General features: G+C 42.9%; 1 protein-coding gene across 1 annotated transcript; it reads right to left on the bottom strand.

Moving 5' to 3' along the window:
* Positions 1–321: 321 nt before the first annotated feature.
* LOC115578838 (oxysterol-binding protein-related protein 3-like) lies at positions 322–19,610 on the bottom strand. Its single transcript, XM_030412062.1, has 22 exons — positions 19,476–19,610; positions 11,554–11,745; positions 10,561–10,677; positions 9,667–9,720; positions 9,460–9,573; positions 9,142–9,294; positions 8,923–9,013; positions 8,686–8,789; positions 7,384–7,473; positions 7,116–7,275; positions 6,893–7,017; positions 6,655–6,786; positions 6,325–6,418; positions 5,655–5,890; positions 5,070–5,207; positions 4,251–4,314; positions 3,844–3,922; positions 2,998–3,142; positions 2,380–2,524; positions 2,137–2,263; positions 1,254–1,376; positions 322–1,019 (listed from the first exon to the last, which is right to left on the bottom strand). Exons 2-22 carry the CDS (start codon positions 11,614–11,616, stop codon positions 923–925), a joined length of 2,451 nt encoding a protein of 816 aa, XP_030267922.1. The 5' UTR covers positions 11,617–11,745; positions 19,476–19,610; the 3' UTR covers positions 322–922.
* Positions 19,611–27,833: the final 8,223 nt, after the last annotated feature.

The raw sequence follows: 27,833 nt of genomic DNA, 5'->3' as shown, positions 1-27,833 counted from the left end.
CGGCGTCGTGGAAACAGGTGTGTGCCTTGCTTTGTGCGCCACAAGCGGGACAGCAAACAGTTTCGACCGCAGGAAAATGTTGTTTTTGACTCGGCTAAACACCAACAAATATGGATCGAAGCAGAACCTTTAATAGTTTTTTAAATGTTTGGATCTAATGAGTCAGAAAACATCTTTTGCAGCCATCCTGAGAATCTAACTTGTGTATTAATAATAATATTAGTATGTAGTTATCTTTATCTGCAGCTGTGCTGAAATGCCAGGTTTCAATAGAATGAATAGACACGCAAATAAAAGACAAACCAAAGTGTGACACATGAGAACTTGTCCATCCATTGTACAGTTTATTATCTTCTTTGAACACAGAGTATTATTGCTGTTTCCCTCATTGATAAATATTGTCCACACTCTTTGACAGTCTGACTCACTCAAAACGTCATGATGCTGACTGGATAGAGGAAAACTCGAGCAGGTTGACCTTCTGAACAAGTTCCTTTCCAACCCTGATTCGTTTTCTCTCCACATATCATACTGACATCATCCACAAGATTTGTTTTAAAGTCTCTGAATAAAAGTGTTTTTGCATGACTGCTCCAGCAGCTGATTGAGTGAGGCACTGCAATAAAAAGGCACTTTGGTAAATGCTGAGATGAAACGCGACATAATGATTCCACGAATCTATGAAAATGACAGTTTTGATAACGAGAGGAAGGAATGTAACCTGAAGGAGAAACATAATTAACAAAGAGAAAAACAAAACCATCATAGAGGAAGCAGGAAGTCCATTCAGGTTTGGGTTACCATGACATGGAGCAGCTTGGTTTAACCCGGTCAGGACACTTGGACACTGGTCTCAGTTCAGTTTTTTTTACTTCCCTCTCTATAGTTAATTGTAGTGGAGAGGTTTGGTTGAATCCAGCGGTCACCACAACACAGGGAAGTCCATTTTAGTGAAGCCAGGGTCTCTGCGCTGCTCCCAGTACGAGTTGTTGCTCACCCACGTGTCGTTGTTCGACTTCCTGCACAACACAACACAAACATAATCAGTTTGATACATCTTGGATGACTTCATCACTCTGAGTGGAAGCAGTTTCCCTGCAGACTACGACCGTCATGGATATTTACACCACATGACACTCAGCGGTCGCGGAGGTGATCTCGGATCATTATGCAACAGGCCAATTACGCGGGAAAAAAAACACATGCAAACCACGTGGCTGGTTGCTCACAAAGACAGTAAGACAGCAGCGTACTTGAAGAAGCGTGGCTGGTGTGTCATGCTGTTGTCCTGCAGCACTTTCCTCCTCTCCCTCTGGAGCTGCTCTATCCTCTGCTTCTGCTCCTCAGCTCCTTCTGTGTTCCCCTCCTCCAACAGCCTGGACAGAGAGGACAAAACTGACAGGTTAGGACAGCCTTTTTTAAAAAAGCAACAAACATTTCTTTTAAGCAAATGGTGACGTCACAACTGTGCAACATCCAGTTACAGAAGAGTTTTCGTTTGTGGAGATGATGTTTGAAGAGTATCGGAAAAAGGGAGATGGAAAGTAGGGAAAGGGGCCATCAGTGCCCCACTTTACACTGTAACCCAGTTCCAATCCCTTCTGTCTGCTCTAGTGCGACTGGTATTGTCTTCACCGTGTCAGTCTGTCAACAGATTTGTTTTCAGCTCGATGGCGTCACAACGAACATGATGCAGACCGGAAACTTCCGAGGTGAAACCTACAGTGGCGAGAACTTCCACAGAGTATTTTGCCACAAATGTAGTGGAGATAACAGTGAAGGCTGAGTTTCCAGAAAGGTTTGGTCTCGTGTAATAATGTCGTAATGTTGCTGAAGACTAATTTGGGGTTTATACGACTGTTACTCTTCCAAGCGAATACATGTAGGAAAATGATTCCTTAAACAAACCACAATCTTGCTCCAATAAAAATCTATACATGAGAAAACAAAGCTTCTTGTGATCTCGTTCGACTAGATCTGAGTCTGTTGCCATGGTTACGCCCATACTTCAGACATTTGCCGCTTCACAGCACATTTGCTCGACCAGACTTGGCCGATAAAAATCACGTTTTTTTGGCCAAGTGGTCTGATATGGCAGCTACAAATAATCACTGCAGACAGATAAAGAGTGCCGACCTCTGGTCCGGCCTGAAGCGTGTGTCGGTGGGGGGCAGCAGAGGTCTCAGGGTGGAGTCCAGCTCATTCAACTCCACTGCAAACTGGGTGAAGCCATAGTACTGTTCTTGGTCCCCTGGCATGGGATCTATACACAGAGACAGAGAGGGAGAAACAGCTGTCATGTTGTGTCGAGCTCAGTTTGGTTTGACTGCTGTAGACTGAAAACTTAATCACTAAAATCTCCAGGGCCTAAACACTCACTTGCTCTCCAGATACATGTGGCAGAGGGCGGGTCGCCCTGAAACACAGACTCGTGCCATTTTCCAAAAATGGAGTGAACGACTTTCCCTTTTGAATCTGTAACCACGCCCTCGATCTCGTTCACTGTAGAGCTCCACGATTTTGCCTAAAGAAAATAAAAGTATTTGACAGTCTTATTATGGTAGAAACAAATTACGCAAAATAAGAGTTCACATTTAACAGCTGTGGAATAAACACTGTATGATTTGTGTCAGATTATGATGTGTAATTTTTCATGCTCATGATTTGAAAATTCAGTTCCCATCTTTGTCCACAAGGGGGCGTGGTTCACCTCGATAATAAAGACAGTGTAGGTACGTATGTTTCAAAAGGCAGCAGCAACTTTAACAAAACTGCAGAATCTCTTTTCAAATTAACACTTTTTAACAAGAGTCTGAAAGAGGTTCATGTGGATTATCACAAGACCTTTTAAACTCACAGGGGAAAAACATATTTCGTGCATCGTTACACTGTGAAACACTGGATTAAACTGTGGAACAAAGATCTGCTTCTGTCATCACAACTGGTGCACAGACATTTAAAAGACACCCAGGGATTTAAACATCTGCTCTTCCTCACCTTGACAAATGTGATTTTACACTGGCAGTCATTGCTGTTGATATTTTTGATGGACATCTCTCCGTAGTGTTCAATCCAGCGCTGGCCGCTCAGGATGTTGTGGATGCAGGACGTCACTTTGTTCCATTCGTAGTGGTCCCCAAACCTGCAGAAATCACAAAGGACATTTTGTATTATCATCAAGCTTAGAAGCACTACAACGTGGGTAGTAAACGCAAATGAACAAGGTTAAATGTTCCTCCATCACTCAGAAACACAGACTCTTAGGGCTGTGGTTTGGACTACAGATTGTACCGTCTGCCCGCCTCCACAGACAGACTGACGGAGAGAGGGTTGGAAACTCAACAGATCATACCAGCTAGGCAGTGCTGATCAAATAAGAACTAACATTCTGTTACTGCACTATTTCAGAAGTATATTTTTGTCTACTGTTTAGCTGTAATACAAGAGAGTTTGTCACCAGACCGCCATTTATTCCTGCTGGAAATGGAGCGGCCCAAACCGCAAAGCACTGCTCAGCTGGCAGAACATCACACACCAGCTGAAGACTTTACTTTGTCCAGTTCAACCCAGTGCATTCTGGTTGTTGTAGGCTAACTACATTTTGAGCAGAAGGGAATACCGCAGCCTTTGTTCCTCCATTTTCTCTGCTCGTGTAACACAGTCACAGCTCAGCTTCATGAACAATTGAAATACTCCTTTAATAGGTCAACAATTCAGTTTTTTTATAATCAGTGCTTACACTTACAACCTTTTTCTGCATTCAATGACATGGACACTTATATTTAACATAAAAGAGTGCAAACACACACCCACACACACTAAATAAAAGGGTAGAGGACTTACGCAGGTAGTGTGACATGGGTGGTTCCCATGGGAACAATTTCCATGGATTTGCCCCAGAATTTGTTTTTCCATCGAACATCTGAAAGAAACACAAAATAACAGGCGAGTTAAACTCAAACCAGGCGGGTCCTCTGACTGGCTACAGCTGTTGAGTTGTTTTCAAGTGTGGGAGTTTACAAATGAGGTCATGTTATTATAATCTACACAGTAATTTGCCAGTGTGTGTCAATATCAAGCACCTGTCTTTCATGCAGATTGATCGTCAAGGCAACATGAGGTTACTTTACATCAATGTTCACCTTGAATACATCCTGCAGCAAGTCACAAACACTCAGAAATAAAGGCGTGGCGGCTCTAGCACCAGACGAACAAAGAGAAAATGGGACTCTTGTTTCAAACATGCTCACCTTGCCAAAAGCTGAAGTTCCTTGAATCAGCGTGACATGCAGACACAGGTGGGTGATGACTCACCTGGGAAATGAAGAGCAGAGACAAAAAAGATTAGATAAAGGCGCTTCACCAGAAGCTTTACCAGAGCAGACAGTGTTTCCCTGGAAGTCGTATCATGAATCGACCAAAAACTAAACATGGGAAAGTTGAGGCCAGCTATAAACCATCACTGTATCTATATTGATGGATCAGTATGATTACTGTAAACAGAAAAGAAAACCACAGAGACGAACGGCAGGTCAGAGCACGACTTCTGTTTTACTGTGGGATGGATTTTGTGGCGCTGTTCTTCCAGTGTACAAGGCCTTCACTGACATCTCTGACATGAGACAACCAGACCATGGTGCAGAGATGCAACCACACAACAGAGAATTCAATTTAATATACTCAATCAGAAAAAGACGGTCATTGTATGGTTACGATTGTATCTCCATGTTAACCATACTCTTATCGGCCCAGCAATTCATAAATAGTTTGACACCTTCCTTTTCATTCTTAAAGAATAAATTCAGAACAGGATTCAAATTGCTAAATATTTTAAACATAACTGAATATTGTTTATAGAGCAGCAACAATAAAGTTTACAAAAGCATGCTATTAAAAATATCTCACTGGAAACAAAACTCAAATGTCAGTAAAAAAAATGTCCCTGCCGTTAAAATATTGATTGGAGAAGTTTAGAAAGAAGGAACACAGACAATAACATCATGCGTGCAAAAGCTTTCATTTGCATGGAAATGTATCCGTCTCTTGATTTCGACCATGTGACGTCTCACCTGTTCAGCTATAAACCTGTAGCCTTTATCGGATCTGTCACACTCGTACGTCTCCCCCAGGACAGGGTTAAAGGGTTTACTCCCAGCTCGATGGTACGTGGACGCATACGCAGTTATTGCAAATGTAGCAACGTACACCTGCACGGAAAATCAGAGAGGACGTAACATGTTACATGTGTGTGCTTATCTTTGTGTAAGTCGGTGCAGGTAACGTGTGTTTGTGTACAACATGTCTACATAGTATTGTGCGGTGTATGTTCTCCAGTATGCAGGTCTGTTTGGGGAAATAAAAAGTCTTCCAAACAGGCCCAGGAAGAAAACAAAAAGACAATTGAAAGCTTCCTTCTTGCAAAGATGAAATATTTATCAAAGAAGGGCTCACAGAGCAACAGATGAACATCAGAGCAGCATTTAAAAGGCCGCCTGAGCGCCGAGCTTGAAACACAGTTCCTATTTGAAACATCAGTAAATAATTAATATTTCATAACGAGGTAACTTCCAAATGTCTCTTTCTTTTGATAACGTTTTGACCCATTTTGGAGTGAGACTATTTTGTGCATGTGTGCAGGTGTGGGCTCCTCTCACCATGCGCTGATAAGGGTCATTGGTCTGGTTGGCGGTGTCCAGCAGCTCACTGTACTCCAGCTCCTCACACAGCCTCTGCAGGGTGTTGAGAGGCTCATTTAGCTGCACCGGCATGGCCACCTTGGACAGGTCCTTGCCAATGTTGTTCCTCAGGATATTCCACAGGCTCACGCTGCTGGTGGGGCTCGGGGCGGGCAGCGCAGAGCGCCGTCGAGCCAGGGTCACCACGCTGCTAACTAGACGTGAGACAAGAGAATACATTTACAAATGAGAGCTGCAAAAGGAGAGAGGTGGCGGCATGAAGGTGTGATCTTAACCAGATGTCTCAATTCTGTCATTCTATGGCAACCCTCTGTTTTGTGCTACCTGGAGGCAAATGTTTATGCAGCGAAAATGTAAAATGAACACCATCTGCAGCGATGAATTAATGATGCATGGACCAGATCCTTTCCCATGCCCTTTATAATTAAACACAGAGCTTATAAATACATCTGGGAGTTGGCGGTGGTCATGTTCAACACATTCTCAAATGGCGAGTGAGTAATCTCCATGAACCCAGACTTTTAGGTATCTAGTGCCGACACTTTTCTGGAAAAACAGTGAGTTGCATTGCATTAAAACAGACAAGACACGCATGCACAGATGCACAACTTGCTACTGTATCGTGTACCAGAGTTGTGTCTCTCACTGCCTCCCTCGTTGCTGTAGGTATCCATGGAGACGCTATCACTGACATCACTGATGTACGAGTCATCGTCAGACACCTGGTGACAGAAAATCGATGGAGAAAGGTCAGCGAGCAACAAATCAGGAGGATAAAAACACACAAACACGAAAGTTTACAGTCGTCAGATGAGAAAATTGTTTTTTTTATTGTTGTTTTTAGAAGGTTAAGTAAGTAAACAGAATTAGTTTTATGTTTTATGAGCTATGAAAACCTTGTTGCGGATGTGACATGTGACGTGATGGATAATCAAGAAGGTAGTTCATAATCTCTCACCTCATTCTCAGAGGAGGATGACGACAGCAGGTACTCCTGAGCATCGAAAAACTCTGATATGGACTCTGGGATAGATGCTTTGCTTTCATTGGACGCCTGGTGGACCAATGAGTGAGAGCCGCCTGGACATTCCTGATGAGCATAAGAAGTCGTTTTTGTAGAATTAGACCTGTGGCGATAGGGGGATTTGTGGTGTAATCATGCGGAACAGGGATTTTTGAGTCATGGAGACACTTACTGAGGCGTAGGCGGTTTTCAAGCCCATGACCTGCCCTGGTTGTGGGGCGTGCAGGTCGATGGTGTGCCTCAGTCTGTCTCTCTCTGCCACCAGGGAGCTAAAAGTTGATTTTAGCGTGGCGTGGACTGGCGAGAAGCAAGGGAGAAAAACAACAGTGTTGTCACTGAACATAAAACAAACACTTAAATAAGCTTTTTCTATTTTTTTTAAAAAAGTGGCTCACTGTTATTGGCCAGCCTGCAGAAGTCCTCCTGTAGACGGGACACATCTGTAGGTGAGTCTGGAGATTCAGGACAGACTTCCTGGGTGTTTGTCTCCGTGGTGGAGAGGTTTGGGTTTGAGGCGTGGAGGCGAGGGGACTGGGACGAGATGCAGCTCGGGACCTGGTGGACAAAAAACAAAGACAGGTAAAAAAAAAAAAACTCCTGAATGATTGAGAAGACATTTGTTTAAATAATCATCAGCAGGAGAGATAAAAGCTGAACATGTACCTGTAGTGTGGTTTTGGTTTCCTTGCCATTGTTTTTGGATCGCCACCGTCGTGGTCTCTTCTCTTTTTTGGGGATGTCATAAGTTGATGCCTGTGGTACCAAAACAGAGACATTTAGGAATCAAAGTTAATTAGTGGGAATGCTGAATTTTTGGCATTTCTGTCTGTTATAATTTGCAAAAATTCAGCTTTTTCTGCAAAATTCTGCCCATTCATTCATTCAGTGAATTAAAAAAAATTTCATCCTGCTCCTGCTTCAGCATACATAGAGCTAGAGAAACCGTTCGAATATCAAAATGTTCAGCTTTAGGCTCTTTCAGCCTTTCTGACTTTTCAGCTTTTTCAAATATTCAGCTTTTCCCCCCATAAAAATTACAATGGAAGTGAATGAGAAAATCTTCAAATCCTCTTCAAAACCAGCCGTCTTTCAACCTCTTCTTGTCCCTCATACTTTGAGCTACAGATACCATTCCAACTTCTAAAGAGTCAGAAGACCTTGAACAATTGGGCATGTATTCAACTTTTTAAAATCTTTTATGGTTTTGAAATCATCACAGTTTTAGTTTTAAGGATTTTTAGCTTGTCTTCTCATTTTATAATGGGTGTGTATTGCGTCAGCTCGAGTGTGTGACATCATCGCTAGAGTGTAGAGCAGCCAGAGAAACTGGAGAAGAAATTCTCTTCTGCTTAATTTAGATCCCACATCTTTTACTTCACATAGACAATATATGCATAGAAATGTGGGAAATCTTGTTGGCTTTTAGCTGATGGTCTTATTTCAGATGTAGGACTTACAGTTTTGGCTGTTGAAGCCAGAGAGCGACAAGACTCCAGCAACCACCCCATAAGCCGCAATGTTAATTTTGAGCCTAAAATTCTGGTTGAGAGCAGACGGTACCAGTTCTGTCTCTCACTCTAGCGCCCCAATTTTTCACTCTACAGAAATATAAAACACATGACAGGGTTCAGCAATGTCTCCTGTTACTCAATATATAAATATTTTCGCCATTACCATTACACTTTCTTCTAGTCTAGCGGGACTTTGGGAGTTGTTTTCCCATTCATTCTTATTCCCATTCAGTTTTATGCATTTCAGGCACGTATCTTCCATCATATTAAGCAGGTTTTTTTTCCGAAAATCACATCAGCCGTCAGCATTCACACTGTAATTTAGCAGGAAATACAAATGTTTCTAGTATATTACAACACAGATTGTTTTATTGAGAACTATCAGGCTTTAAGGTTGGATTAGCTTTCTGACCATAGCATCACAGCTGTCTTAATATGTGCCTCATATGCTCACCTGTAGCGCACTAATGGCCGGGGCCGAGTACGTGCGATGGAGGACCTCCATGCTCTTCAGCAGCAGGTTGAGCTCCAGCAGGTACGACTCACATTCCTCCAAGTCTGAGTGAAAGAGAGATCATTATTAGTATTAGAGGTGTAAGATTCACTTTAAGACACTGATGACAAGGCAGGTGGACACGGAGGCCAAGAGACAATAAATCAGCAGATAGAAATCGACAAAACAGCGACCAACCTTTGCAGCACTTGTCCATGTCCTCTGAGGAGTGGAGCCAAGAGCTGACCTTTGCCTGGTTGATCGACGCCTGTTTTGTAAGTGTTGCCCTCTGTTGTTAAAGGAGAGACAGCTGAGGATGAGTCACATAACATAACATCCATATACTGCGGCAAATTTCAGGTAAAATTCATGTTTTTTAAAAATGACTTCCAACAAACGAGCACCGGAACAACGTACTTTTCTCAGAGAGTCATTGAGGGAGGGTGAGGACGTGGCGTGGGGGTGGAACAGGTGCCTCTCGTGGGGATACATGGCAATCTCGTTCTGCCGAAACACGCGGTGATGACGCAGCTTTGACACCCACTCCTCAAACAGCTCCGGAGACTTCACCTGGAGGGCACAAAGTCAAATTAGGAGCCGAGACTTTGAGAGAGCTGCTGTAAGCATCTTTGTACAAAGCAGAAGCCGTGTAGGCGTCATTTATATGTACTGTTTATCTCTAACAGATGGCGCTGACTCATGCTGAATTCAACTAAACTTTGTTAATGGAGGTACCTTTAAGTGATAGATGTTATCCTCTGTGTCCAGGTCGATGCACATGGCTTTCTTCTTGATTGACATTACAGAGAGACCGACATCGATGCAACCGTGAAGCTTCCCCTTCTTCAGCTGTGGGGACAAAACATTTTGGTTAGCGTTTGTCTGCATGTGTGTGAATGCACGAATGTGACCGACAGATGGCGCTGTTGATGCAATACTCACATCTGGTCCACGCTTTGCATACTTCAAGATGCCTTTTTCCAGCACAAAGTATCTCTGAATGGGAAGAAAAATCAAACTCAGTCATGAGAATTATTCTTTTTTTCACCTCTGAACACACCTGAATCACAGGTTTATTGCACTCTTTGGTTACACAACAGCTAAACACATCTGTAAAAAGAAAGGTATGCAGACATCTGCACCACTTTCCCTTGACCCGGCCATTCATGATGACCATGTATAGACATAAAAACTGCATACAAGCAGACCTTGTCCACTTTATCTTTACAGGAACAAGGAATACACGGATAAAACACGTTTAAAGGCCTCATATTCATATAAAATGTTGACTATGAAAAGTGGCAATCCCATCATGTTGCAAGGCTGAACTTTCCAGGTATGCATAAGCACACTCACAGAGAGAGAAGAGGGGGAGGAAGATGAGTCAGGGCTACAGTGTAATCAGCTGGGACCGAAAAGACTGGAAAGAAGGAAATACAGTGGACTATAATGGTGAAGAGGAGGAAATGTGGAAATAGACCGAGAGGTATTTAAAGACAGCAGGTCAGGACTCAAGTTAAACGTTTAGGGAGGACTTAAAGCATCGCTGGTTCAAACACTCTTCAAAACATTCATAACTGTAATCTTTAACAAAATGGTTATAAGGCATTTTAGAACAACGCAGCTGAATGTGATGAATACAGTACAGAGTTTAAAAATACAATGAATGAAAACAAAAGTCTCAAACCCCTGTGGCTCGCTGTCTGACAGCTGCTGTATCAAAAGCAATCATGTTCAGAGAGAAAATAGGTCTTTGGCTCAATAAAGGGCAGCAGCACTGTTCTATATTAAGAAGTGTTTCTGTCTGGGGCTTTAAAAGGACAGTGAGGTGCTCACCTTATGCCATCCCTTCATGGGCCACTTCCTCCTCTTGAGGAGCAAGCCCTCCTGTCTGTCAGGCTCCTGCATGCTGGCAGGAACCCCCCTGAGCCCCTCCACGATCTCCCAGCTGTCCTGGAGGGAGACGAGGGAGCAATACTGGATGAGTTAGACAGAAAATAACAGAGGTAGACCCAAACTAAACACGTAAATATCACACATGTCTTCATCTGCACAGACGCCATTCGAAGGATAAGTTCTCCTAATCAACTAATGTGGATGGGGGATTTGAAAAACGGCTCCATACAGATGATCTTGCATAATCCAAGTCTCAGGAAGCCTCTAGTTGATTCCAGATAATAAAAAAAAAACAGTATTTACTTCCTTGACATGCGGCACACCCACCTCAGACATGGTACACGCTAACACTTATATCTTACCAGCTACAGAGACGTCTTCTACTTTTTATAAAGTTTTAAAACATCTTTTTTTGGGCTTCCAAGGACACAAATTTCGCCTCAACAGCTCTATGAAGCCATTTTTATTATTGCACAGTTGTTCTTCGTGTTTTAAAACAAGTCCCCATCTATTTCAGGTGTTAAGCCTGCAACACTGTTTTGATGTTAAGCTCCAGAAATGTTTTGCTGACCACAACATGTAGCCCGACTTTCCATCCGTATGGGGTTGAGGAGATAAGACAACATATTCAACCTGTTAAAGCAGTGTTACTGTGTTTAAAGCATGTGTAAAGAATGCGCTTTGCAGTTCCAGGAAAGCTTAAATGTTTGGTCACAGAGAACAACCTGAACTCATTAAGTCAGTTTCAACTGTTTGATCTGGACAACAAACACAAGCACAGTAATGATATGACCCACAGCCTCAGGCCTGCCACGCTGCATGGTGCATTTAAGTACAGCTAATCTGAGGTCAGCTTATATTAACTGAGAAGAAATACAACATGCTGAAATGCTAACAAAAACTCACATACTGTACATTACAATGACCACACACCTGGTTGCTGTCATGCTTGGAGGAGCCGCTGCTGTCGCTGTGAGTGGGCGACGGCGATGTCATCTTTTTGCGACCTGACTGCCTTCTCCCCACCGTCGTCTCGTTTCTGTGGAAACCGCAGCAACAAAGATCACAGCAGAGCCGCCAGGAGCATCACTCTGACCTTTGAAGGCCACGCCACAACAGTCTGCACTGCAGAGAGAGGTTGAAACAAACACAAAGGTTGCGGATTTTTAAAGAGGAGCAGCAGCAGCACGCAGGAGCAGTCAGAAAGGAATCACTTACTCACTGTGTGAGTCTGACTAACCGGAACGAGATAATTGAGGATATGAAATCCCCAATGTAGCCTTGTTTTCAGGAAGCCAGACACAAATATCTTGGATATAAACACATGAGAGGAGAATAATCTTTTATCATGATCTGTCACGACTCAGGGTTCAAGTCCCATCATGTGACTTCAGACGTGTTGTGACGGATGCCTGGCTTTGTGTGGACGGTGATGAATTTGAGAGAGGTACTCACATAAACTCAAATAAATGTCTCAACATCAGTGTTTATGATCATAACTGTTCCATAAAAGATTTATGATCAAAGGCCTGCACGCCAACAAGCACCTGAGCCTCAGGTAAACATTAAAACAAAATCATATTAGAGCGCACAAACAGAACAATCATCGATCTCTCTGCTTACTTGTGCCATGAAACTACCACAGAGCCAAACTGAACACAGAAAATGTGCAACCCAGATACTCTACTTTTCTTTTTGGTATTATCTGATTAAAATGTGTTACTTTCTGTGCCCCATCTGCTTCTTTAAATAGTTCCTTTGCTCTTGTGGTGAAAAACTCTGACACTCAATTCTGAGGCTGTTCTAGAAATATTCTTCTAACAAATACTAACGGTAGCAACTTCTGATCAACCCCGTATCAACTTCAGGCTCGGATGAACGACTTGCAGGTTTTTCCAGGTTTCAGCCCACACATTCAGAGCTCCTGTTAGCAAACATTTAGCGCTCACTTCATCTACATATTGCAAAACCGAGAGCTGGTTCCTTGCAGCTTCATCACTGGGTTGTACTTCAAGCAAATAGAATCATCTGCTTCCTCTAGCCCTCTCCTCCCTTATCAATATTTTTAAATTTGAATATGAGTTTTGGATCTTTTCTTTCATGTTCTCATAATCAAATGGTGTGTATCAGAAGCCAGCGTGCCTGTGAGGTCAGGGGCAGTGTGTGTCGGGTGAGTTATTCAAGACTAAACTATAATTATGTGTTATTTTTGCAAGTAATTGCTAATTGAGTGCCCTCAGTGATTGTGGCATCATTATCTTAAATTCTGCGATTCCAAACTGGAGCTGCAGGTCAACTGAATAAGTCGATCGAAAGAAGACGAATTTCAAAAGTTGTATTTTTCCAATTTTTTGAATGACAAACGCATTTTTTGTTCCAGCTTCTTGAATGTAAAGATTTGCTTTTTTTCTTCGGCATCCATGATAGTAAACAAAGAGTCGTTGAGTTTTTGACAGTTGGTTTAGACAAAAGAAAGATGTCACTTTGGACTCTGGGACACTGTAAAGAGTATTTTTCACAATATCTTTGTTATTCTCATTAGTTGCAGCTCTTTTCTGAACCAAACTACAATAAAAGCGAACAATAAGTTCATTTTTCTCGGCATATGAAGATTTTTGCCTTTTCATTTGTTGGTTTAGTTGAATAATTACCCAGATGTACTGTACATGTGGATATTTGTATGGGCTGAGCAGGGAACACCACATTCTCACTGTGATGGAAACATTCATTCCTCTCCTTGCCACAAATGACATGCTGCAACCTGGCTGTGTGTTTCATTATTCCCTCCCTGGGTTTTAATGCCACTCCCTTTGTACGCTGATCCCGTCACACACTCAGCTCAGGTGTGTTTGTGTGGACGCTGTGTACTGTACATGCGTGAGGGAAAGCCTGTGTGCTTTGTGCGAGCTGGGGATGCAAATCTTTGTAAAAACTCTCCGATTTTAACTACGGCGCTGCCAAATCTACCCTGCGCAAACGGTCCGGTGGTTTGAGTTTGTGTTTGTGTAGTTCCCCAAGGCCTCGCTTACAGTCAGTACCATGCCCAGGACATGAGTCATCGACAGGAAAGAATGTGCTCAGCGCTTCGATACCCCCGACACACCATAACACAGAGTCAACACTGGGCTAAAAGCAGACTGAAACACACAGCCATCCCACTTACTTCACAGGCTCTGGAGCACAGACAACATATTTGAGTGGGCTTCAAATGATAAACTCTGGGAGCTGGAAATTAGCTTATCAAGCTGTTGTGTTTGCACTTTTCAGGCTGTGACTTGCCGGGCCTCTTCAGCTGCGTCTGAAGCTTTACTTATAAATCAGGTTCAGGAATTATTCCATATAACTTCTGAATACATACATCAGTGTAAACTTTTAAACCACAAAATTTGCGTCCAACCGTGAAACCTGTATTGTTGGCATGTAGTGTGCGAGCTCAGGTCCTCAATGGTAAATTTCCATCTCTGTCTGAATTCTTGGAAGACTACAATCATGATTACAAACGTGATAAGTGGTGAGTAAGGGCATCAGCATCAAGCACAAGTTTACACAACACGCCGAGCCCTGCCCTCCATCCCTCAGACTTCTCCCTCTCAAAACACTCAACAGCAAAGTCTGCAAAAAACACTTCCTTTGAGCAAAACCTCAAAAACTGCCATCACATCTGCACAGCGATTTCTGGCGTCCCGACCTCACGACACATTCTCACTTTAGTAGCTTAAAGCTTGCACGAAAGCTGCGTATTAGTCCAGAGTACTACCTGCCACAGATGAACTGTAAAAATCTGCAAATGAAGCTGGGAGATGTCAGTCCCCGAACATCCCACTGAGTGCCCTACTTACCCCGGCTGAGTGATTACTGTAGTGTTGTACACCGCTGTACTGTAAGACTAGAAGTGCTGGGGTTTTGCCTTTAGTCTTACGTAATGGGAGTCAATCATTAATGGCCCAGCACCTTGTAAATGATCTGTTAAGATGGAAAGGGGTCATTCCAGCGCCGAGGGCCAATGTCGCAGAGTCACAAGGCCCATACGAGTGAACGAAAGGTTTAAAGGTGAAGGAAGTGTATGTCTCCTTCTTTTACGTGTGTCAGCATGCGGGAGGTCAGCTGATGAGAGGGAGGAAGAGATAAAGCAGATGCAAATGACACATGTAACAAAGTCGTTTCTGCTCTGTATCGGAGACCAATAGGTAACACTTTGCATAACATAAGTGCTGTGCGGTCTGACAACCAACCTATGCATAGTAAAATAGTGTTACGTACGTATGCTCTTCCGTTTTCCCCTCCGGCATGTTTTCTCTTTCACTTCACTGAAGGTAAAAGCACCTACAACCACAAGGAGAACAGGTATGTCCCCTAAACTTCCTTCTTTAAGACAGGACTTAAAAAAACTGTTTCTAGAATGAACACTGACTCGCTTCCTCCTGAAATGATCACCACATCAACCACTGGTTAATTCAGAAGACTGGATTTTAGCCCTGATTTTCCAGTTGCTGTCGTTTATGTAGATCACAACAAAAAGCTCACAATTATCGGGCCGATATTCAGCATTTCTCCAGTTAATGGTATTGGTGATTTTTGTGTCTGATTGCCGATTAAATAAATTCAATTAAAAATGCAGTGCTTTGGCTCTGATGCAGCATCCCTTCTCTGTTGGTTGGAACCACTCTGTGGTCTCAGTGTCTCCAACACTATCTGATGTAGAGAGTAACAGCCCATTAACACTAAACAATCGGAATTTGCAAAGTAATTAGAAGCTAAATCCATCAAACAAATGGAGTGGAGTGAAAGTGTTAAGTAGACCATCTGAAAACACGCAAATATGTGTGTTACATATCAGTTCCACTTCCTGGTTATTGGTTTAATGGATTACTATAAACGTGTCGGTCGACCCCCAGAAAACAAACCAGGATATAAGCTACAGCCAATGACGGTAGACGCTCCCCTTCTGGCTGGTACAGGATCTGATATTTATATTTTTATGATAATGGGCATCTATGTTTTTTTTCTTCCCCAGTCACCAATGAAATAATTGATTATTCTGGCTCTGGTGTCTCTCTTTGTGTGAAGCCACCACTCTCACTCTCAGTCAATATCCTGCCCACAACACTATCTGATTGGTTACGTAACATGTTAATCACTCTTTCATCTATTTATTCTACTCCACTTTGTACGCTATTGTTTTTATTCCCTTATTTGTATTTATTCTGTAGCGTCATCACGGCTTTTTGTTTCTGTTGTCGGCTGTTATGTTCTGGATGTTGACACAAATGTAAATGAGGATACGTCCCAAATGTTTTTGCGGTAAAATAAATAAACTGAAACTGAATAACAGCCTAAATGTAGTGGAGTGGAAATATAAGTAGCAGAAAATAGAAGTACCTTAAAATTGCATTTAAGCACAGTACTAATGATGATGATAATGTGCACTTTGTTACTCTGCATCACTGGTTTTACACAGAGATTTCTATTTCTACTGCAAGAGTAATAATTTGGCTCCAACTACTGGATCCTAAACGTGATAAAACTGAGCAGTCACCCTTGACAAACTTTACACAAAAGCAGAAAAGCCTTTCCGTTGTAGGAATGCTGCTTTCAAAAGGCAACATTCAACTAAAATTCCAAACAACAATGAATCAACAAGTCATTACGTCCGCCATTACATCCTTTTTGTGTTGAGCATGGCTACAGGCGACACATACTGTGTGTTTGCAGAAAGCCCCGCGGCGTTCATCGAGCAAAGCCTCATCTGTTGTTCACCAGTTGCCATGACAGGATCTCAAAGACAAGCGAGGCTGAAGCCTGAGGAATTGTCAAGCTGGAGTTACCAGTCCTGGCATGATAAAACACACAGTCATTGACTTAGCAGCCAGTCCATCTGCTTTCTGCCTATAAGCATTCTGCCGTCAACCCGGCAGTCCACATAGTTGTAGGCTACATCCTCCCTATAACTGCCTGACTAGGACTGCAAAGAGGTCCATCTGTGACTTTACCTCCACTCCAGCGTCAGAATCTTCCTGTAAAGCTTCTTCGTAGATTTATATCGAGCTAAATCTGTGCGTGATCCTCTGATTATCAAACTGAGAGATGGCATAAGATGCTTTAAACAGATCATATCCAGCAAGATTATCTGACTGCTTCATACATCAACACCCATATTTCATAACAACATAGATAAAATCGGACATGTTGCAGCATATGCTCTAGACTGGCTGGCAGGAGTGGGACTAAGCTCACCTGACCTCTGACCTCCTGTCTAACCATGTGTTTCTAGCAACACTTTTCATCTGGAAGTAATACAGTGCCTACGTTTCCTGTAAACAGGCAGAGAAAAAAACTAAAAGTGGGCATCAGCTCCCGATCAAAGAGATAAAAAGCAGCCCAGAAACGTCGCTCAGCAGTCAAGTTGTTTTCATGTGCTCTCTCCTGACAGACAGAAACAGAGCGAGATGAAAACCCGCAAAGCTCACAGATTCTTGACCGATGCAGTTTTTTTTTTTTTTGAAAACGCAGCATCACAAAAGATGTCTTTCTGTCCCGTTTCCCGCTGAGACAAGCGCCACTTTGTGCACGCTGCTGCTCAATCACGGGTTGCCATGGATACAGAAATAACAAGGCAAAGATGATCAGTTTGAAAATCTACGGGCATTAAAAACACGGCGGGCTATTTTTAGGACCCCGTGCCGTTACCAGCGGAAACATGATTTCACGCGAGCCTCGGTGGAAGTAGGGCACAACATCCTATAACCTTATAAAACTGTAAGCAATGACAGGCGGGCTGTTCTCAGAGCGGCCACTTGGTATATTAGACGAGGCAGGAGTGCTGTGTGTTTACCAGCTTTAAAGTGGGTGTTGTGTAGAGGAGAGAGTGACACAGAGATAACTCAGTGAGTCACGCCGGCCACCGGGATGTTTACACCCAGAGACGCTGCAGCAGGAATAAACAGTTTGGCTCAGCTGACTGATAGACTTCATTGATTCCTGCGGTGATATCATGTGCGAGGCTCGAGATCACATGAGTGGAAGGGGGACCGGTCTGGAACAGCGCCCTCTAAAGTCAGTAGAGGGTTCATCCCAGTCGTGCTCAAGGGCACTTGAACAGGGCAGATAATATACAACTGGTTGGTTAAACGAAATATACAGAAATGTACGTCAGTAAACTTATTATTTCTTCGCGGTTAATCATTTGGTCCTTAAAAAGTCAGAGAGCCCTCAAAGGCATCTTCAAATGTGATTTCGACTAATAACTGATTATTATAGCTGCTGATAAATATTCTGATTCATGGATGAATCAACAAATCTGCCACTCAAATTAGACAGAACTGTCATTAGTTTTGTGCACAGGCAGTTTGGTGGGTATAATTCTAATTCAACCCATTTTGTGTGTCTTTATCCTCTGATGTAGACATTTTCTATAACATCATCGCAGCCTCGGTTCAGACATGTTGTCAGTATTGTTTACACCAGCTGGACTGGCAGCGTGCGCCCGGAGGCAATCTGTGAATGGCACAGTGATAGTGATTCCATCGCTGCTCATGAAAAACGATCCTGTCTGGACTAAGAGGCGCTAAGGCCAAGTATTGATTTACGGCGACATAAAAACAAAGTCACTCAAGCGCCACAAAGGCCTGGAGTGAGGGCGCTGAACGGCTCATGATCATTTCCCAAATTAAAGGTAATTAGTGATGTTAGATCAGAGATTTCTCGCCCATTATGAGGATTAGGCGGAGCACCCAAACCGTTCGGGCACCACCTAAATGAGCCCAATGAAAGCTCTAATGGTTTTATTTAAAACACACGCAAATATGTGTTATCTGATCTAGCATTTCCATCTTTTTGTAAGCAGATGTGGTGATAATAAATGTGTTAATATGATGTGAAATGATGAATGAATCTTGATACCTACCTTGCACAAATCTAGGTAAATACACTTGGACGTAGCAGGGCTGCAGATTGCGACTATTTAGGTCACACATGCACCCAAAAATCCCTCTGCGCTCTCCACCGCTGCGCCTGAGATTTACTTTCTTTTTCTCAATAATCTGTTGACGCATGTGAGTTAAAAGGAAGAACAAACATGCATTTAGATAAATCAAGTTTAAATTATGTGGAGACCAAATTACACTTCATTCTCCATCAGTTGAAGGTTATATTCACATTAGAGAAGCTGGTGTCACTCAACTTGTGGCATATTTGCTTTAGAAATGACTGAAACTATTGACTTTTCTTATTTGTCTGTGTCTAAATCCACTTAGAAATTCAGCTCTAAGAAAAGGTGTGTGTGTGTGAAGCAACTTTGAATGAATGGCCATGAAATCAGACCAGACTAGCAGCACCCTGATCACTAGAATCTATTGATTATAATCAATACCTGTGAGGACACTAGTTGAGGATTATATATCAGTATAACAGGTTAAATTAAAACAGTCTTCAGAGGAGACCACAGGTGTCCCGTTTGAATCCTCAGCTCACAGCTCTCAGATCAGTTCCTGTTGCCAACAGCCAGCACAGCAATCCAAACTTGTCAGCGCAGACAAAATGTTCCATATATCCCCATGTGGTCGCGACCCCTCTCTCTCACACACACACTCACACACACCCTCCACAAACCCAGAACATCCGCTTCAAACTGCTTCACAGGCTCCCATGTATATAACTCGGCACCAAAGAAGTCCATGAATAATTCTATCGAAAGCGAAATTTTCACTTCGGCGCTGAGACGCCGAGCAGCAGAGACACACGACAGGAGCCGCTGTCAACTCCGGCGTTTACACTCAAACGGAAGCGGGACAACAGCAGCAGAGAAAACACACGTAATATCACAAGAGTTATGAGTATTAATGAGAAGAGAGGCTTACGGTTCTGTGGGTCAGAGCTACAGCATCCTACACCGGTGGACTGACGTGGTACCTGGCTGGAGTGAATCCTCGCTTCGCCGCCCGAGCTTCGTGGTAGAGGGAGGGGCTCGCTCGGTGTGCAGCAGTGAGTGACGCGCCGCTCAGCCAATCGTGGTGAAGGAAGCGGCAGAGGGGGAGGGGACACGACACTGGGCGGGACACGGAGATCAGAGAGTGACGTAGACAAAAAATGTCAAAGGCAGACAATCAAGGTGAGAGTTTAGGTTAAACAAAAGGAGAGTCAGGTGAGCATCAGCTGTGAAGTCATGTAAATGAGTCATGTCATGTGCTACTGTGTGTTAATGTGTTATTGTATGATTCGGTTTTGATGTTTCACTAATGATTTATACACCAAACACACTCGTTAGCCTTCATTTATCGCCAGCTAGCTATAAGCTACTTGATCTAAATGTAGGCTAATCAACTTTAAACAAGGGTTGACACAATGCTAGGCTAATTTTGGGGGGACTTCACCAGTAGTTGTTTATTAGCTAACATAGCTATACAATGAAAGAACAAAGTAAACTAAATGGAGGAATGATAAAGAAATGTTTATTTTCTTTTTCGAGTAAGGTGCCAACAATTGTATGATTGTGTTTTTTGGTTTCACTCATGATTTTCACACCAGATACACTCATGAGCCTACATTTATCGCTAGCTAGCTATAAGCTATACTAAAGGTAGGCTAATCAACTTTAAACAAGGGCAGACACAATGCTAGGCTAATTTTGGGGGGACTTCACCAGTAGTTGTTTATTAGCTAACATAGATAAACAATGAAATAACAAAGCAAACTAAATGGAGGAAGGATAAAGACATGATCTTTCTTACAATCAGTCGCTAGCTAGCTATAAGCTACTTGATCTAAATGTAGGCTAATCAACTTTAAACGAGGGCAGACACAATGCTAGGCTGATTTTGGGGGGACTTCACCAGTAGTTGTTTATTAGCTTACATAGCTATACAATGAAAGAACAAAGTAAAAAAAATGGAGGAATGATAAAGAAATGTTTATTTTCTTTTTCGAGTAAGGTGCCAACAATTGTATGATTGTGTTTTTTGGTTTCACTCATGATTTTCACACCAAATACACTCATGAGCCTACATTTATCGCTAGCTAGCTATAAGCTACTTGATTTCTATACTAAAGGTAGGCTAATCAACTTTAAACAAGAGCAGACTCAGTGCTAAGCTAATTTTGGGGTAATAACACCAGTAGTTGTTTATAAGCTAACATAGAAAAACAATGAAAGAACAAAGTAAACTAAATGGAAGTAGGATAAAGAAATTAGATTTCTTACAATCAATCGCCAGCTAGCTATAAGCTACTTGATCTAAATGTAGGCTAATCAACTTCAAACGAGGGCAGACACAATGCTAGGCTAATTTTGGGGCGACATCACCAGTAGTTGTTTATTAGCTAACATAGCTAAACAATGAAAGAACAAAGTAAATAAAATGGAGGTAGGATAAGGACATGATCTTTCCTACATTTATCGCTAGCTAGCTATAAGCTACTTGATCTTTATATTAAATGTAGGCTAACAACTTTAAACAAGGGCACTTTCAAAGTGCAGACATAATGCTAGGCTAATTTTGTGGGGCTAAATTTCTATTGTTTGTTAGCTAACATAGCTAAACAATGAATGAGCAAATTTAGCAGATAGAGGTAAGGTGAAGTCAGCCTCATCTAGACCTCAAACTGATTAGAAATGTACCTCACAATTATTTTTATTTTTGAGCGACATACCAACCATTTTACAGATTAATTGTCAAAAAATTAAGCAAGTAATGCCTGAAAAATGTTCCCAAAGTCCACGTGATGTCATTAAGTGGCTCATTTTGTTTAGAAAACACTCTTCAACCTGATATATATTTAGTTTATCGTCACTAAACACGGAAAAGCAGCTAATTTTCAGTTGGAACTGGGGAATGTTTGGTATTTTTTTTGTTTCAACTCTCCTCTGAATTCCTTCAAAGCTGTTGTGGAATGTAGGAAACAATTTGTCCATTGCCAAAAAGAAAAGTAGGTGTGCAGTAAGGGTATGTGTTAATAATCTGTCTGGTCCAGTGACAGATTGTTTGGTGCTTTTCCTCAGACACTCTGCTTGCAAAAGATGGCTTTACCCACAAGTGCTGACTGTCTGCTGAAACGCTGAGTAAGTGAGAGAAGTCGTGTGATTGCACCCAGATGGACTGAGCGTGTGGGTGAAGCACCGAGCATGTGTTTATGTGTTTTTTAAAAAATGTTTTACTTAATGTCCATCTTTCTCTGATTAATCTTAACTTCACATGTCTTCTTTGGAGAAAGCCCTGCAGGTTTAGTTCACCTCCATTGTCCTTGTAGCTCTCCGAACCACCTTCATGCCTTGGATTTGTTTACCCAACAAAGCAAATTTCCTCCTTTGCATGGGCATGAGGCTGTCACTTCCTGCCTCGGCTTATTTCTATGGCAACAGAGAGAAGGGAAAACATAAAATAGAGGAAAAAAATGTCTGTGAAAGGGAGAGTTAGAGCTGGGTGTGTCTGGCGACTCAGAACCGGCAAAACTAATCACAGCGTTCGGAGCTTGAAGGAATGTCGGCCTCCTCGAGGGAGAAAAGGTATTAATTGCTGACATTGCTGTGGTGTGATGTTGGAAGTGGAACACACAGGAAGAAGAGATTGCTATCAGGGTTTTTGCATCACAGATTGTTTCATTGTTAAACTCAGGTGGATTCCCCTCTTACGTCTACCTGAGCAGAGAACAATTGCAGACTGGAGGAGACACTCCCTGGAATACCTGTAGCCACACACACACACACACACACACACACACACAAACCTGAAAACCCTCTAGTCATACACTTATAATCACTTCCAGACATCTTCTACTGAAAGCAACATTTTAATCTTATTTTAAAAAAGGGGGAAAGATGGGCAGGAGACAGTGATACAGTCATGAATAAGAAAATGGAACGGAAGACGATACGTGACACTTGGAAGTCGCTGTATGCCAGTCTAGCTATTAATATCCCCTATCACCTTTCTGCTTCACATTCCTCACCAGCAGATAATGTATGACACTGTCATCTGTAGGTCAGATATGGTAACTGCACACAGAGCAGCTCTGAACCTGAAAAGCTGCTTCCTGCACTGAGAGCGAGCTCATGAGGACTTCTGTTTAAAGAAGGCACAGAGGACATGAATTAGTGCTTTAACTGAACGTCCGTCTGTTGCTTCTCTCTGTGGAATTTGACCTTGTGTGTGTCGGGGGGATGAAGAGAGACTCTTGAAGTGCCCTTAAGCAAGACGACACTGACCCAGGTCTCTGTTCTATAACTGAAGAAGACCTCTGGTGCTGGGCTGTAACACGCTGCTGTGGGTCCATACAGCTCCTCTGTATCTCCCACTCTGTGTTTACATATAAATTAGTGATCATTAACACTCATTTAAGTTGATTAAGCACCATTGTTTAAGTGAAATGCATCATGTAAGCACAAAATTATAATTTCTCTTCCACCTCCGTGGGGTAAAAATGCAGATTAAACCAGTGTTGCGATGTTTTAGCTGAGCACAAAAACAGGAAACAGCTGTTTAATCCAGATTATCTGATGCAGGATGAAAACTGCCAGCGGCTCTAAAGCTCTCTAATAAACACATTATTACTGGTTTGTCTAATCCCACCAATAAACAAAGTGTAACATCAGCACATTATAGTTATATTAGCAGGGCGTCAGGTTTTGTGCGGATTAAACAAATATATAATGTGGCCATTAGTGAGCTTTAGGTAGATTATGTTACCGTTAAACATCTTTCACCCCCTTCATGTTCAGTAGACAACAAAACAGCTATATCAGCTATTTCTATATGGTTTATTATGATTATACTTCCACAATTGTACAATAAATTGAGGACAGAAGAAGCCACCAACAAATGTGATTAAATACATTTTGATGGGCCTTTTTTTCCTGCTTTAATTATCCACGCTTACCTCATATAATCCTCTCATTACGTTGCCTAAAACTACATTGACTGCAGACCTTTTAAAACAGTTTTTCCTTCTTCTCTTTGCATGGCAGCAAATATCTCTGTATCACTTGCCAGACGCAGCAGCGTGACATGAGATATTTTTCATCTAATTCAGCCGGAAAGAACACGTGTTTCCCAAAATGTCAAACTATTACTTTAAAAACTTCTTTAAACTTCAGGCCTCAAGATGCCGTGACCCTGTAGGTGTTGTTTCAAGGTTTTAAGATGATATTGACCTCTCTGTGAAGAAGGAGGCATGCACAAAGTTCTCCTCTACTGTACTTCTTGCTGTTTCCTCCTCGTGCTATAATGTTCTGTGTCTGCAGAGGGCGACGTTGCACAGAAGCAGTGCAGTGTGGGGACTGGAGTCGACAGCTGCAGATCAGATGTCTCGGCTCTCCAAATTACCGAGTGGCGACTTTGTTTTAATGACTCACAGAGCCCAGCAGTTTCTGTGCTCTTGTTTGCGTCTTGTTTGTTGCGTGGCGTTCGCTCGTGTACGTGCGTCTTTGTGCTCGCTTTCATGTCTCGGTGTGCTCGTGCAGCCCTGAATACCCCGAGTGTTATCTTCTGTGCAGCTCACTGATCTTAAGATCTGGAGGCATTATGTTCTCTTTGTGTCATTATGTGATTGAGGCCGATTATGTGCATGCAGAGAGTTTCTATCAAACTCCCGAGATCAAAGGCCCTCCCAATACACACTCACACACTCTTAGCTTTACACTACCCTCCTCATTCCTCGCACTTATCTCCCCCTCCACTCTCTCTCTCTCTCTACCCTTTCAACAGGGCAATAGCATGCTCTCTAATTTTTTCCAGATGTCAAGTACCTCCCTTCCTCCTTTTTCCCCCGCTCTATTCCCTCTGTTTTAAACTCTCACAGGCACATTCGACATATTGGTCTCAACGACAAAACATGACCCCGGGAGGTCAAGCAGGAGATGTTGGCGCGCTCCCAACAGCGGAGAGGAATGCCGGAGCGAATGCATTTCCCACATTGCATGATGTGCTTTTGTTGCTTTGCTGCAAAATCAGTGTGCTGGTTTTTTTTCGACATGCTGTCATTCTGATGAGATTATCCTTATGTTGAGCAAACAGAGTAATGATCAGCAGAGAGAAGTGTCTTGGACTCATTCTCTCCATCTTGTGCTCCTTTTCTACTTCCTGTGATGGGAACCAACTGTTGCAGCCAAGCAGTGGGAATGTGGACGTTTACAGGCATGGGGCCCTGGAGTTCCCTTCACGCTTTGTCCACCATTTATATTCATATCCGTGCACCCAGAAACATGGCCGTATGTTACACATCCTCTGTGTAATGTACAGTGTACAAAGCAGCATTTCAGTGGAGCTGCAGTCTCACAAGGGGATCGGGTCTCTTCCACTGTTTCCCCCTAAGTGCATAAACACTCAGTCATCCTCTCACAAACATTCAGGCACACACACACACACACACACACACACACACACACCGTTAATGCATGTGAGCATAGACGAGATCTGTGATTCCCAGCTCTAGCTAAAGCCCATAACGATCCGAGCAGCTGTTGCTCATGTAAACTCTTTTCTGTCACACACACACACACACACACACACACACACACACACACACACACACACACAGACACACACAGCCCACCTCCTCATTGCCTATTTTTCCTTCCCTGTTGCTTTGCTCTCTCCCGTCTTTGTCCTTTCATTTCAATTCTGCAAAGCAACAAAAGAACACTTCAAATAAACGACTTCACGTGCTCCTAAACAAGCTAAAGTGCACACACACACACACACACACACACACACACACACACACACACACTTTCCATCTCTGCCACACACAGGGATAATCTGTTATTAGTTGGAACCATTTCCTATTGATTAGAGCCCTGTCGGAGGGCTAATCTGCAGAGACAAAGCTGCTTTTAATCTTCATTGCGGCCCATCCCTCACACTGATTACTATAATAAGATCCAGATAAGTGCTAGATCCACGCAGGGTTACGTTACCAGGACGTACAGATTGTCCCTCTCATGCACACTGGGCCCACAGGGGGAAAGAGAGCCTCTGCATTCTGACATACAATAGGATGCACATGTTTCCTACAGCGCAACTTCCTGTAAGTTTGCGACTTCGTCTGAGGCTCTTTAGTTCCTCACACTGTCAGTCCTGCTGCGTTTGGGAGCATTTTTGTACGTCTTAGACCTCTTTGTCACATTCATTCACATTGTTAGCATGAACTTCTTGCACTCAGTGCATGTATACATGTATTTAAAACTGGGGGATCAGCCAGGCTGGCCCTGAGCCTGTTCAGTTGTAAAGTTTAGATGTGCAGGCTGGCTTTATGACCTTTGATCAGGGTGACTGTTTCCCCTGATCCTAGTCTTTGTGCTAAGCTAGGCTGCTAGCAACAGCTGCTGATGGTAACTTTATATTTACCATACTTTTCAGAAGCAGTACCTTACTACAGAATAGTTACATTTCAGAGAAGAATACCCCAGAATATTTAAAAGTGCAGTTTGTAAGAAAAGGCAGCAAATAAGGGATGGTGTATGACCAGATTGACTACTAGCTAGTTAGCTCAGTTAGCAGTACAACTAGCGGCCCGGACTGTTAACTCAGAACACCAGGAGAATGTTGTTGTGTGTCTATGGGAAGCTGGTTAGATGGTTAGCATGCTTACTTCAGCACACATCTCTGCAAAACAATACACAAGCATCATAAAGTCAAAAATGATATTTCTTAAGATATTAATTTTTTTTTATGTTAATGGACTTTTTTTAAAAGTTAAACAAAAAAAACAGCTGATAAAATAAACATACAACGGCTCCAGACTCAATCCAGGTCACCTGAAGCCCCGAGATCTCAAATCAATTTGAAAGAAGACGTTCATTAAAACCCTCGTCACGCCTCTTGCACCCGTTCTGATGCTAACGTGAAGATTTTGGGTACGAAAGGTTTCAAACACCATCTCTTCTTATCAACTTGGGATGTTGGAGCTTCTGTAGACTCACACCAGACACGAATTTAACATTTTTGGGTGAACTTACAATATAATCACTTGTTCTGGAGCTCTAGTCTGGATCATGAAATCATTTCTCACTTGTTGTCATTGGATTGTAGGTGCTCAAACTGTATGCTGAGCTTGAGCTCCACTCACTCGGACGGTTTGAACACCTATGGGTCCATCTGGGGTAAATGTATTAAATGCTTTCCAACAATTGACTAGACAACAGATTATTGGATACAGAGGATACAAGCTATTAGAAATCAAACCATGGTGATTAATGATTCTGATCTCTCTCTGTCTCTCACTCTCATTCACTGAAAAAATGCAGATTCAACTTCTGAAGCTCGTGCCGGAGAAGCGTAACACTCCTCATCGACCTACATACGCTGCAGCGTCGGCTCGTTTACATGCACACACACACACACACACACACAGACTGATGTACCTGCACCGACCTGGATACTCTGTTTCATGCAGACGTACATCTGCGCACACACACACATAATTTGCCTGTCTCATGAAACAGGCGTGCTCAGGTGCAGACGAACATACAAGCCACTCTCTCCGCTCTCTCTCTCTCAACAGTGGAATCAGGTTTCTCTCTCTCACACACACACACACACACACACACACACACACTCTTTCTCTCCGCTGAGAGGCTGAAATGTCACATGGCCGGCTGATTGGACAGCGAGAGGCCCGCTGCGAAGGAGGGAGAGGTGATGAAAGGATGGACCGGTGAAACCATTCTGCTGCCCGTATTGTGTGCAGGCAGAGTGGCGGACAGCTCTGCACAGGGTCCTCAATGCCGCCTATTGTGCCAACTTCTCTGTGAATCTGGGTCAACTCCAGCACACTTTTTCCCCTCACAACAATCTCCGTCTGCATTAGTCTAGCTCACTTCCCTTCTGCTCTCCGGCCGTTTTATCTTTCCACATCTCATTCCATCCGTCCATCTCATTTACACTCTTGGAAATGAGACCTTCACCCACGGCTTCCTTTCAAACGTTACGATAAAGTTAGAGTCAGTTTATTTCTGACGTTTGATCGGTATTCCTTTCCTCTCTGACACAGACCAGGCGACTGCCATAAAACAACTGGACCGGGCGCTCTGTGTCTGAGGCCAGATCCCAGAGTGTTTTCTCAATGTGTGTGTTCCTCAGAGAGACAGACAGACAGAGGGGGGAGAAAGACATGCAGAAATACTACGCAGAAATGTCCCGGCAGGAAATGACCTCCCAGAGAGAGAGGGGGCTTCCCCAAGGGTTGTGTTTCTCTCTGTCTTTCATACACAGACACACAGCTCT

The sequence above is a fragment of the Sparus aurata genome, chromosome 3, assembly GCF_900880675.1.
Source record: "Sparus aurata chromosome 3, fSpaAur1.1, whole genome shotgun sequence".
NCBI lineage: Eukaryota > Metazoa > Chordata > Actinopteri > Spariformes > Sparidae > Sparus > Sparus aurata.
The sequence above is the reverse complement of the archived record's forward strand: the minus strand, read 5'-3'. Positions and strand labels throughout refer to the sequence as shown.

Excerpts from the sequence above, each read along its gene's own strand:
- LOC115578838 (XM_030412062.1), bottom strand. The coding sequence starts at position 11,616 with ATGACATCGCCGTCGCCCACTCACAGCGACAGCAGCGGCTCCTCCAAG. Across the intron at positions 3,143-3,843 it reads ACCCATGTCACACTACCTGC|GTTTGGGGACCACTACGAAT; the intron begins GTAAGTCCTCTA and ends TGATTTCTGCAG. Across the intron at positions 2,525-2,997 it reads GTAAAATCACATTTGTCAAG|GCAAAATCGTGGAGCTCTAC; the intron begins GTGAGGAAGAGC and ends TATTTTCTTTAG.